Source organism: Pygoscelis adeliae, unplaced genomic scaffold (assembly GCF_000699105.1).
Source record: "Pygoscelis adeliae isolate BGI_AS28 unplaced genomic scaffold, ASM69910v1 Scaffold448, whole genome shotgun sequence".
NCBI classification, from domain to species: domain Eukaryota; kingdom Metazoa; phylum Chordata; class Aves; order Sphenisciformes; family Spheniscidae; genus Pygoscelis; species Pygoscelis adeliae.
In genome coordinates, this window is record NW_008825288.1 from 103053 (window position 1) to 114658 (window position 11606).

The 11606-nt window shown below is 44.3% G+C and overlaps 1 protein-coding gene across 1 annotated transcript in view; it reads right to left on the minus strand.

Annotated features, from left to right (window-relative positions):
- The window catches only part of ZNFX1 (zinc finger, NFX1-type containing 1), a 13225-nt gene extending 1677 nt beyond the window's left edge, over nt 1–11548 (minus strand). The window contains exons 1-13 of the mRNA XM_009329903.1: nt 11485–11548; nt 8661–10748; nt 7730–7861; nt 7324–7472; nt 6962–7105; nt 6398–6515; nt 5867–6114; nt 5608–5747; nt 5139–5293; nt 4325–4470; nt 3855–3965; nt 3040–3135; nt 1–854 (exon numbers count right to left, since the gene is read on the minus strand). The exon at nt 1–854 is cut by the window's left edge and continues 1677 nt beyond it. Of these exons, the coding sequence (XP_009328178.1) occupies nt 1–854; nt 3040–3135; nt 3855–3965; nt 4325–4470; nt 5139–5293; nt 5608–5747; nt 5867–6114; nt 6398–6515; nt 6962–7105; nt 7324–7472; nt 7730–7861; nt 8661–10748; nt 11485–11539 (4436 nt within the window). The 5' untranslated portion in view covers nt 11540–11548. The remainder of the gene's footprint in view (nt 855–3039; nt 3136–3854; nt 3966–4324; nt 4471–5138; nt 5294–5607; nt 5748–5866; nt 6115–6397; nt 6516–6961; nt 7106–7323; nt 7473–7729; nt 7862–8660; nt 10749–11484) is intronic.
- Nucleotides 11549–11606: the final 58 nt, after the last annotated feature.

The following is an 11606-nucleotide window of genomic DNA, read 5'->3' on the forward strand; positions in this document are numbered from 1 at the left end:
AATTTGTTGCATGTGTGCCCACAGTTCAACTTTTTCTGGCAAGGTTCTTGGCAAAGAAACTCACTGTCTGGAATAGAGCATGGCACCATCTGCAGGTGGCCACACTTAGAAATAGTTTTCTCTACTGTCACCATGCATGGTCCACAGGGCTCATAACATGACCGTGGACAGCGGTGCCCATCTGCACAAAGCACCTTTTGACAAGGCTTCAGACACTGATACTCTTTGTGCTGTGTGTCATATGGGTGACATGCCCTTGTGCAAACGTGTCCGCAACTCAACCTAAATTCACAGGGACGACTACAGCCTCCTTCTGGGACTTTGCTGAAGTCTGCTGCTGTAGATACCGGTGTCTTGGTTTCAGGATGGTTTTGACAGCAAAGCACCAATGAGTGGCCAACGTGACCTTTCTCCCGAAGGGTGTGAATGATCTTGCTCCAGAGAGGAACCTTGCCAAGCATTCTCATATTTCCAATACAAAACAGCCCTTTCTTAGCTCTGGATAATGCTACACATACCCGATTAGAGATCTGTAAGAACCCAGCTCTCTCCTCTTTGTTGCTCCGCACGAGTGACAGCAGAATAATATCATTCTCCTCCCCCTGGTACTTATCTACTACATGAACCTTCACACCTGCAAAGGTCTTGGCTGGCATGAGCTTACGCAGACAGAAAAGCTGTCCAGTATAAGTAGTGAGAATGGTGATCTGAGAAGGTAGATAATCCTGACACAAGAAGTATTTGCAAAGTTCCACTACAAACTGGGCCTCATGTGGGTTCTGGTGGCTTTTCCCTTCCTGGATCTCTTGCTCAGGAAAGTCATGTTCCACAAAGAAGAGGTTAGATAAGACCCCCTGAAACAAGAGAAAGGAATGTCAGAAACAGAACTCTAGCTTCTGTCACTGCAGCCTGTTTCCATGTCCCCGATTATCCACTGACAGGAGGATGCTTAAGGAGAGGACTACAGTATGCAGTTACTGCATACTTAGGCAATTCCTTCTTAGATTTCCATAGCATATTCATCAGATAGGAATTTAAGCTTATTAATCACATTTCAGCTTATTAGTGACATTTCAGTTTCCTAATATGAAATCAGTTCCTGTAGATAATTTTATTCCCTGTCTTTTCAGAGTTGTTTCTACTGTACCTTTTCACATTATAGAAAAGAGAAGATTAAGTGCTACTAACATTTCTCAAAGCATCATAGTTCCATTTCACATTCATGGCATGAACAATGTCTTGTTTTGGCCATGTGGGAAAAGATAGGAAGTTACCAGTGCACAGGGCTTAGCACTTGCCTAAAACTGCCTAGCAAAAAACATGCCTTCTCTGTTACTGCAGTAAAAACATAAAGAAGCAAGGAGAATTGCTTTTCCACGAGGAAAACTAGGAATACTAGGGACTCCAGTAGTCACTTACCAGCTCCAGGGGCGTAGAGTCTGCTCACCTGTTCAAAAATTCCATTTGCCTTGAGTTATCGGGGACCTTTATTTTTTGCCTATTGACTGGAATTCTTCTACCCATAAGAAATTCTTGGGCTGCGTGCCAAAACCCAGAGACTGTTTTTATGCGGAAAGAACATTTTTTGTAGATCAAACACAGATCTCTGGTTTTCCAAGGTGTCCATAGTGGCATAGTGTCCACTGCTGTACAATTTAATTCAGTGATCACCTATATTGGTTATTGTACTAGATGGGAAGACTCAATTTTGATGCCTTTTGGTATCTCAAGTTTGTTTTAAGGCCAGATGGAACCATAAGATTCTCCAGAATAGCTTCTTGTAGGAGAAATGGGGTAAAATTTTGTGGTCTCTTAAGTTGTTGTGTGTTTTGGGTGGGGCTTTTGTTGTTGTTTGTTTGGGGGTGGGGTTTTTTGGTTTGGTTTTTTTTTTTTAATTTGTTTAACTAAAGCATCTTCTACAAAATACTTGATCTGGATTTCAAGATACCAAAAGTGGACCTGCCACTTTCCCAGATAGCTTATACTAGTAATTAAATCATCTTCAGTATTAATTTTCTCTTGTCTGGCTTCAGCATTCTGCTATAGTTTTCAGTATGCTTTCCTCATCCAGTTAAAGAGCTTTTAACTAATTAGTACTGTCTTTTCATGAAGAGAGATTTACGTAGGCTGAGCTACTGTAATCTTCTTTCTGTAGCTACCTCCAATTCCTTCTCCCAGGGTATTCAGTCACTTGTGTTTCAGAGATCCAAGGCCTAGGTCTGATACAGCATAGCAGTGTAACCTCTGCCTACAGAGAGCTGCGAGCAAGTCTGTAGAACAGGGCTATGCAACATAAGAAAGGTAAAATTATAGACAGAGATATGGTTGTAAATAGTTCAAAGGTGCAAGAAAAGCACCAACATGGAGAGATATGAAATCCTAATTAGGGTGGGGAAATACAAATCAGAAAACAGGGAGTTAGTTTTAAGATGGAGACTCAGTAACATTAAGAAGCAGAGGCCGACACTTCTTCTGACTGATACCTGCCTGACTATAGCAAAGACTCTTCAAGTGTCTTATGGTGTGGCAAGCATACTAATGCTTATAACTTATTAAATTCTAGCTGTTTATTGTGCCTGTTAGCCAATAAGTGGTTGCTTTATACTTTTAAGCTGAACAGATCTTGTTTGCACACGTTGTGCATTGGAAAAATGCCCAGAGAACCCAAGGAAGGAGGGTTCCAGTAATCAAGTCACCTATCTTATGTTGGAGTTTCACATATTATGCTTTAAGTCTCTCATTTAAGATTGCTTCCTAGCTTTCAATCTCCTACAATTCTTTTGGTCCCTTTTCCATTTTTCACTGTTCTTTTAAAGTCATCAGTATTGGATCCATTTCCAGTGTCCACCATCACTAATGCCAGAAGAACTACAAATTACTTGCCTAATTCTGTATCACACATTTCCTTGATTCAGGTATAAGTTTCAGTAACTGAACCTAATCTAAGAATTTGAAATCCTTGAACACTGTATTTTACAGAAACTCATTTTAGCCAGTAACAGGGTAGAAAAGCAATTGCTTGGATTGCTGAAAACTCACTTTTATGTTCTCATACTTCAGGACAGAGGGATGGTTCTCCAGCTCCTGGTATATATGAGGACTGAGAAGCTGGGCAATTTCAGGACGCATGCGGTGCTGAAACACAAAGCAGCTTTATCAGTCTTGAGGAAGGAGCGCCATATTTCCCTGTCAATGTTGTGTTGTTCCACCGTACAGACTGTGGCTGAATACAAGACAAAGATGACTTTCCAGTAAGAGTCAAGAAGGGAGCACCTCCCAATCCCACCCTCCCCCACCCTATCGCTGCCACCACCAGCAATTACAGGGGGAGTAGTAGCAGAGTATCTTCAAGAAAATCTTTTAGCAAGGTTGTTGTAATAAGAATGCTGGTTTCAGTGCAAATTTAAGAACACTGTTCTAGATAACAATTAGCACCTCACCCTAATCACTACATGAGCTCTTCTAGGTAGTTTTAATTCTACCTCCAGCAGTTCTATATTAACTTCTCCAGGCACCAAGATAGATGATTATAGCAATTTAGCAGTAAGCAGCCTGAGAAGGCTTGTGCTGTCAGTCTCCAGAGTTCCGGAAGTTTCAGATGCCACAATAAGCCATGTTCATTGCACTAAAACATGTGGGAACCACAGTGCTGTGGATGACATCACTGAATAATGGGAAATACACTGAAACGCTTTGTGGCAGTTTGACAGTTCTTACCATTCTTCTCTGGAATTAAATAGCACATTCTTTTCTTTTAGGCTGCTCTGAGAGTAGAAATATAAACTTAAGTGTACTACAAACTTAAAACAACCTAAATGTAAATGCAATGGAGTTTTTTTATAGCTCTTCCTCACTTGGTATTTCAGACGGACAAAGGGGAAATCGACTTTCACCAGCCGTTCAAAGAGAGAGACTTCCAGATTGAAGTTCTTGGCCAGGTCATATACATTTGTATTAGGCCGCAGCTGAAAGAGAAGAGATAGGAGGTCCATGTTTTAGCACTTTTCCTATGTATTAGTAAGATTTTTCACTCATCTCTTTCTGTCACTGGTCCCCCATAGAAAAGCCTGAGACTGGATTCTTGCAGAAGTGCTAAATATCAAAGTTAGATATAGTCACAACTGAAGTGGATACAAGCACATGTAAAATCGTATCAGTTAAACTAAAAGACAAGTCCCACAGGAGCTCTACTCCAAAACTACAGGAGACAGGACCTGTGGAAGATGGGGAGCAGTAAGTCTTGGCAACCTTTCACATATTATGTTTGGTTCAAAGGTTCTAGTTCATTTGCACAACAGTTAGAGGCATTAGTCATGGGTGTTACCTGCTGGTGATCTCCAATGAGGATAAGATGCTGACAAGCTTTACTCAGAGTAGTAATGGTGTGAGCCTCAAGCACCTCTGCTGCCTCTTCTACAATGACAATTCGTGGCTCTACTTTTTGCAAGATCTGACGGTATTTGGCAGCACCTGAGCAAGGAGAGAAGATAAACCTTAAGTACATGCAGGCAGCATGACAAAGAGTTTTCAGGGAGGGGAGTAGGCTGTGTCCCAGAAAAGACTGGGGTTCTTCCCAAGATTCCCTGTTTCAAGACTCAGCTCTTTGAACTTTTAAACAGCACCATACCAAGGATGGCTTCTATATGAAGAGTTATTAGGGAAAGCAGGTGGGGATTAGAGTCCTATGCCTGCCTTGGCCCTTTTCCGATGCTCTCTTCAGACATAAGATACCTACTCAATACATTGATCAACACACATAAATAAACCTAACATTGTCGCTCCAAAGGGTCATATTACAATGACCTTTACACTATCATGACCAGAAGGTGATATGGGGATAGTAGTGCAGATATTAGCTGTGCTTTACTCAGGCACAAGAAGTGGAGCATTTCTAATAGAAGAATGCTGCTTGAGATGGAGGGAGTGCAAGAGTGCACAGAAACTGCTCATGCAGTTAATTGACAACTCACACAATAGCCAGGTTTGCAAAGGGAGTCAGAGATTAAGAAGGCTGCAGACTAATGCAGAGCCTCATCCAGGCTGTCAAGCAGCATATGATACTAATCTTTTGGCAACAAGGTCCTTTAACCATTACTGGATGCAGTGCAATACTGGTTTGCTTCCCAACTGCTGTGCACCTGTAGTTGTCATCCCCACAACTTGAGCCTCCTTGAGAATGCAGAGATCTTCCTGCAGCCTCAGTTCTGTCAGCCTTTCTGCTGCTGCCCGATACTGCTGTTCGTGCTGCAGAATCCTCCGTCGAATAAACCCCTGATAGGTCTGCAGCCAAAGCCTGAGAAGAAAGTGCTGTTATCACACACAAGGGGAATAGGATAGTGATCCAGAAGTTCTGAGTGGATTCAGTTCAAAACTTTCTCTGTATCTTTTGGGCAAGAGATTATTAGCATCTGTACTTAGTCCTGAACACACACACAGTGGAGATGACAGCACTGCCTGTACAACACAGGGAAGGTAAGAACAAGCATGTTCATATAAGGAGCTAAACAGATATGGACAGAAACACCATGGCTTGACAGAAAGAGTTTGCAAACTGGAACAGTCCTGGGAAACATCTGCCTGACAGAGCCTGCAAAATAGCTTTGTCACCTGTAAAGCCTCCAGCGGGAGCTCAGGTCAAGTTGCCACAGATCCTTTATAGCCTTGGCCTCTAACTCTGTCATTGCACTCAGTTTACGGAGCTCAGCCTTCATCTTCTGTTTCATTTTCTTCCTCTGGACAGCAGTTATCTGCAGAAAAAAAGCTCCCCAATAAGCAGTTACAGCACAAAAATTCTCCTGTATTAGCATCCCCATATTATTCTTCACACTGTCAAGCAGAACCAGAGCATGCTAGTTCATGCAGTTACCTCCCACTGTATAGTCTTCTGTTGTGGTTGGGCTGTTCCTTCTTCCTTGTCCTCCAGCTTCATAGCCAACAGCACACTGGCTAGTTCATGAACAGCTCTGTGCTCTTCCTCCTTCCTTCCCTGAGGCTTTGCTGCCTCTTCATCCTCAATCACTCTGTCAGCTTGAATCAGGTCAGCCTCCTCTGGGATCTCCAAAAGCTCCTCTCCTGCTTCACCTTCCCACTCCTCCTCTCTCTCCTGTTGACCACCTGTGAGAGTCACCAGTCATATGCAGTAAGCCACAGCCACTCTAGCAGAATCACAGTACAGCAGTCAGATCACTATGTGGAAATTAAGGTTAATCTTCTTTCCACTACCTTACAGTATCATGCATCTTTCAGTGTCTGTTAAGTAGCAGTGTCTCTTTTCTGGCACACATGCACTGCTTAGGCAAACACACCTGTAGAGGATGGGGTGTGTGTGTGTGTTTGTTTTGGGTTTTTTTGGTTTGTTGTTGTTTGGGGTGGGTTTTTTTGTTTGTTTGTTTTTTACCTGGATTCTCAGCCCCTATATTCTCTGCAGCATTCTGGGTGAAGACAGTTACACCAAGGCCCAGCCACTCCAGAATCATTGAGTGTTGTGAAGCACTGTAGTAAAACTCCTCATCATCCTAATATAAGGAAAGTCAAATCAGCCAGGCCTATTGCACTTCAGAGCCTTAGGATGATGCCAAAGTAGCACTTTGCAGCAGCAGGCAACTAGGACAAGTCCCCCGAGAGACCTCCAGAGCTAGAAAGTCTGAGCAGCCTCAGATCTTCAGAAAGAGCATCCCTCCTCCCCTTCAGTTTAAGAGGCTTTCATTTGGGCACTTGTATTTTTATGCTGATAAAGATCACTTAGAATCTCTGCAGTTTAAAGGAGCAAAATTTAAAGCCCCTGCCTGCCCCGCCCAGTCTAAACTACTGTCACTTGGCACAGCTTGCTATTCACTCCCTCACTTTCCTAATAGCCAAGTGATGCTAAAAAGTGTGCTTGGGGAACCTCAGACTCATTAGCAGAAAGGGTAGTAATCACACATTGGGACTGCTTGACTCAAAAGAAAGGGACCTCTCTTACCAGACCATTCATCAGGCTGGCCCAGTGCTGGGGTGCAATGCATGCTTCCAAGTGCCGCTCATGCAGAACTCCGTATGTTGTGCACTCCAAGTGCTTCGCTCCTTCATGGAGCTCCTGCTCAGCCTGTTTCATCTCACTGGTTATCTACTCATAACAAAGAGAAGGGAGGCATCATCATACTCAGAGAAACAAAGTTCAGAAACAGCAGTACAAGCAACTGATAAAGTGAACAAGGACAGAAGAATTACGAGGCTGACTTCAGTGTAAGACAAGGTGAAAGAACAGGTGTGGAGGAAGTTCAGTTAGCTCCTCCAATGCACAGGCAACCCAGTCCCATCATCTCCAGTGAAGTCTGCACATACATTCACATAGGCTCTACGGAGATGCATTGGCAAGTTGTATCGGAATTCACACTTCTTCCTCAGCTCCCTCAAGGTGAATTGCTTCAGGACCTCACTGCTACTTCTGCCCCCAACACGCACCATCCCATGTTTTTGGAATGTGTATATTCCTGGGAATGAAAGAGAATATTAGTACTAAAGAGGCAAGCTCTGTTTTCTGCAGTAAGACAAGGGGTAGGGAGAACACCCTTTGTCTGCAAATGCTACACTGAAGTGGTCTGAGTGAAGTTTTCTTACTGTGTATCAATGCGGCTAGAGTCACTAGAAAAAGCCAAAAGGGCAGGTCACCATGCCAGAAGATGGGCAGAGTAAGAGCTATACTGTAATTTCTACCTGACCCTCCATCATACTTGTCAGGTACTCTTACCTTCTAAGAACTGATCCAGTGCATGGTTAGTGTAGCAGACTATAAGGATGGGAGACTTCTGGACAGTGCTTTGCCACACATGCTTATTAGTCAAGAGAGCCTGGACAATCTTCAAACCCACGTAAGTCTTCCCTGCAAAACAAGCTCAGAATCAGAAAAGGGTAATCCACCCTCTGCAGAGTGCCTTGAAACACACGAATTATCAAAACCAGACACAAGACTTCCTTCTAGGCTGCAAATCTGATCTGTGCCAAAAGAGCTGACCCCAGAGGTAACTAGTTTACAAAATGTAAACGAAGTAGCATGACACTGCCTTTCTGGCCTGTAGTTGAGCAAGGCCATGCTCTGCAAGAATGTTGTCTTTTGGTTAATATATTGGACCTGGACCCAGGGTTTCCTCTGCCACTGCATCCCCCAGCCCACTCTGATACTGGCTTCATACATGACATTTGGCTGCACATGAAACATCCACACACTAGTGGAATACAAGCAGTGGTGCTTGTTGAGTTCAGGTACCATTTAAAACAATTGCAGTTAATCTTGTAATGCTTTATTCACACAGAGGATCATGGCTGAACACTCCCAACGTTCTAACATGCTATGAAGACAAATAGGACTGTTGCACAGCAAAAGGTACCATGTTATTAAAGATGGTTGAAAATTTTTTCACCCCAATACACAAGCAGAGCAAACAGTGCAGTTGGCGTCTACTTGCAACTAGGTTGGCAATGCATAAGATCAGATATGGGTATTTGAAGGTGTTTTAGCCTTCTCCACAGCTCACGCTAGCTGGGCTACTCAAGCATCAATTAGGCATGGGACTAAAGCTTTGGAGACAGTACAGCTGGCTTTCTCTGAAGTTAATCTCCCTAACTGGGGGAATCAAGGAGAACTCCTTAAATGACAGAGACTTAAAGCAAATGTTTCTCACCAGTCCCAGGAGGTCCTTGGATAATAGCCAGCTCCTTGGTGAGTGCAAGACTCAGTGCCTGCATCTGAGACTCATCTAATCTCAAGGCTTCTATTGAAGGCCACTGCTTGGGATCTAGAACATGAAAACTTTGCCTTCTCAAACCATCAGGGTACACCTCTTCATCTGACAGGGGATCGTCCATCAGGGGTGCAAAGTCATAGGCAGTATTCATTGTCAGGTATGTTGGCTTCTTCACCTGTGCATCACATTCCACGATGTACTTCTGGAAGGGGATATCTTCTTCCTGGATTTCCTGTAACCCTTCTAGCACATGCCGATAAGCCTCAAAGTAGGCAGTTGTTTCTACCATGAGGAAGGAGTCTGAGGGCTGAACCTCTGCCAGCAGTGCCTGGCTCTGTGCATTGAAACATAGCTGCACAATCCCATGGGCAAGATCTGCATTATCACGATTAGAAACAGTGGCAAAAAGGCACGTTTCAAAATGATCTTTGGACATGCAGATCAGGGATCCATATAGCAACCGTTTGGAATTCTGCCATCGTACAAACTTCAATGGTTTTATGTCAAACTGGACCTTGTAAACAATACCAGTTGGGGAACAGAGAGGGGTAATAATCCGTGTGTCAAAGTAGATCCTGATATCATCAAATTTTTTCTTTCTCAAACCTTTGTCCTCAAAGCTCTGCAAAAGCTCCAAGATACCTTCCCTTAAAGGCCTTACAAAGTCTTCTCTCAAGAGCCGGAAATGGGTGTCAAGATAAACGCTGGTGCTCTCATATCTTCCAGAAACAATATTAGGACGTAGAAAGGGTTTCTCATCATGGTGTACCTCATTATATGTCGGATAAATGGTCATTGTACGATAGGTTTCTTCTTGACCATCAGTCTGAGGCTGCATTAGAGTACAGTTATCAGCCCTCAGTGTGCCTTCACGTCTCTTCTCCTGCAAATGCTGCACAAGCATCTGGACTTTATTTAGATTCTTCTCCGTTTCTTCTGTGATGTCCACACCAGAAGCTCTCAGGGCATTTATGGATACTGGCAAGACTGTCAAGAGAATGGAGATTTTCTGCACAGAGCTGGCTGGGAAAATACTGATCAGGTCCTGAAGAAGTGAAATGATGTTGCTAATATGCACAGGGTACTGATGACGTACAGCAGGGACTGCTTCTGTTATCATGTCAGACACAAACTGTGGCAGACAGATCTTGAGAAAGTTGGACTCCTTCACCACTCCGAGAAGCTGTTGGACACTCTGTCTATCCATTCGGGAACTGCATGCTTTTCGAAGCACCTGGCAAACGAGCTGAAGGAAACTGGGTTTCATAGCCGTTTGGGAAAGAAGTTCCTTCAAACCTGAACTGGAAGCAAGTGTGATGACAACTTCTGAAGGGTCCTTCTGGAGGAGACTTTCCAGGAATTTATAGCCAATCCTTTTGACTTGCTGAGGCTGCTCACTGAGCTGGGCACCACCTGGGGTAGGGTTCTGGTAGAAGTGAGGATTCTCCCGAGGTTGCATCCTCCTCCCTCTACCTTCATTTTCCTGCCCATTCCTTAGCCCTCTAGCTCCTTCCTGGGCTTGTCCACCTTGATACCTCCTTCCCCTACCCTCGTTTTCTTGCTCATTCCAGGGTCCTCTGGCCTTCTCATGTGTTTGTCCACCTTGATACCTCCTTCCCCTACCCTCATTTTCTTGCTCATTCCAGGGTCCTCTGGCTCTCTCATGTGCTTGTCCACCTTGATACCTCCTTCCTCTACTCTCATTTTCTTGCTCATTCCAGGGTCCTCTGGCCCTCTCACGTGCTTGTCCACCTTGATGCCTCATTCTCCTTCCCTCATTCTCCTGTTCATTCCAGTGTCCTGCGGCTCCACTGTTGGCCTGTCCACCTTGGTTTCTTGGTTTATTCTTGCTTGATTGAGCAACCCTCCAAATCCAACCACCGAATCTCTCCTCTCTTTGCCCAGGTAGAAGAGTATAATTACTGGCTTGGGCGCTTTCCGCTAACTGAGCTGCCTGGCCTGACACATTATTTGTTCTGTTTCTGCCTCTTCGTGTAAAGCCAGTATCCCAATGATCTTCATGCCCTTAAAAAAAAAAAAAAAGACACTCCTTAATTATAAATCAACCACACTAACCTGCCTCCCAACACAAATGCAAGAGCATTTTGGCCTGATAATCAGCATATTTTGAACATTTGGCATCAGGTTAGAAAACTACCATTATATTTGCACCCAAACTTTCAAACTGGTGTTTCCTTTGCATCCCTTTTTCTAACTGCTAAAAAGAGTGCCATGCCTAGAGTTCACTTAAGCTGTTAAGCCATGAAGACACTAAAAAACTAAACCCTTTTCCACAGAACAGAAAGCAGAATTAAGAAAGGCCAGAGATGAAGTTTCCTGCACAGGACAGGATTTCCCCAGGAGTTAGTCATCATTGAAATAATGACAAAGGCAGCAGCCGTTGACTTTGACTGTATATAGCATGGTTAAAACACAGACCTTCTGGGCACACAGACCTTCTGGACAAAGTCCAGCCTCTCAGAGTAGCAGGAAGCATAGACTATATTACCTTTGTCACGCTGTCAAGAAAATACTTAGGGAAGCACTGAATACTAGCAGAAACAGCAGAGAGATTACTGCAGTGCATCATGACCTTATGGTCCCAACCAGACTCCAGGGGCAAATAAGGAAATGCTGGGATTTAGGCTTGAGAGGAAATTTCACTATACCCAGGCAGGGAAGTAGAGGATTCTCCCTGTACCAGCACCACCCCCCAGGCCTTCCGCAGCCTTCTGCCCTGCATTCACCGGGCGACCCTCACCTCTCCCTCCAGCTCGGGGCTGCCGGGAGCGAGGCTCCTGCCCGGCACCCTCCATCGCTCGGCCCGGCGACTCCTCTGCGGGGCGTCGCAGCTCTCCGGGACGAGGGCACCGTTCAGCACCG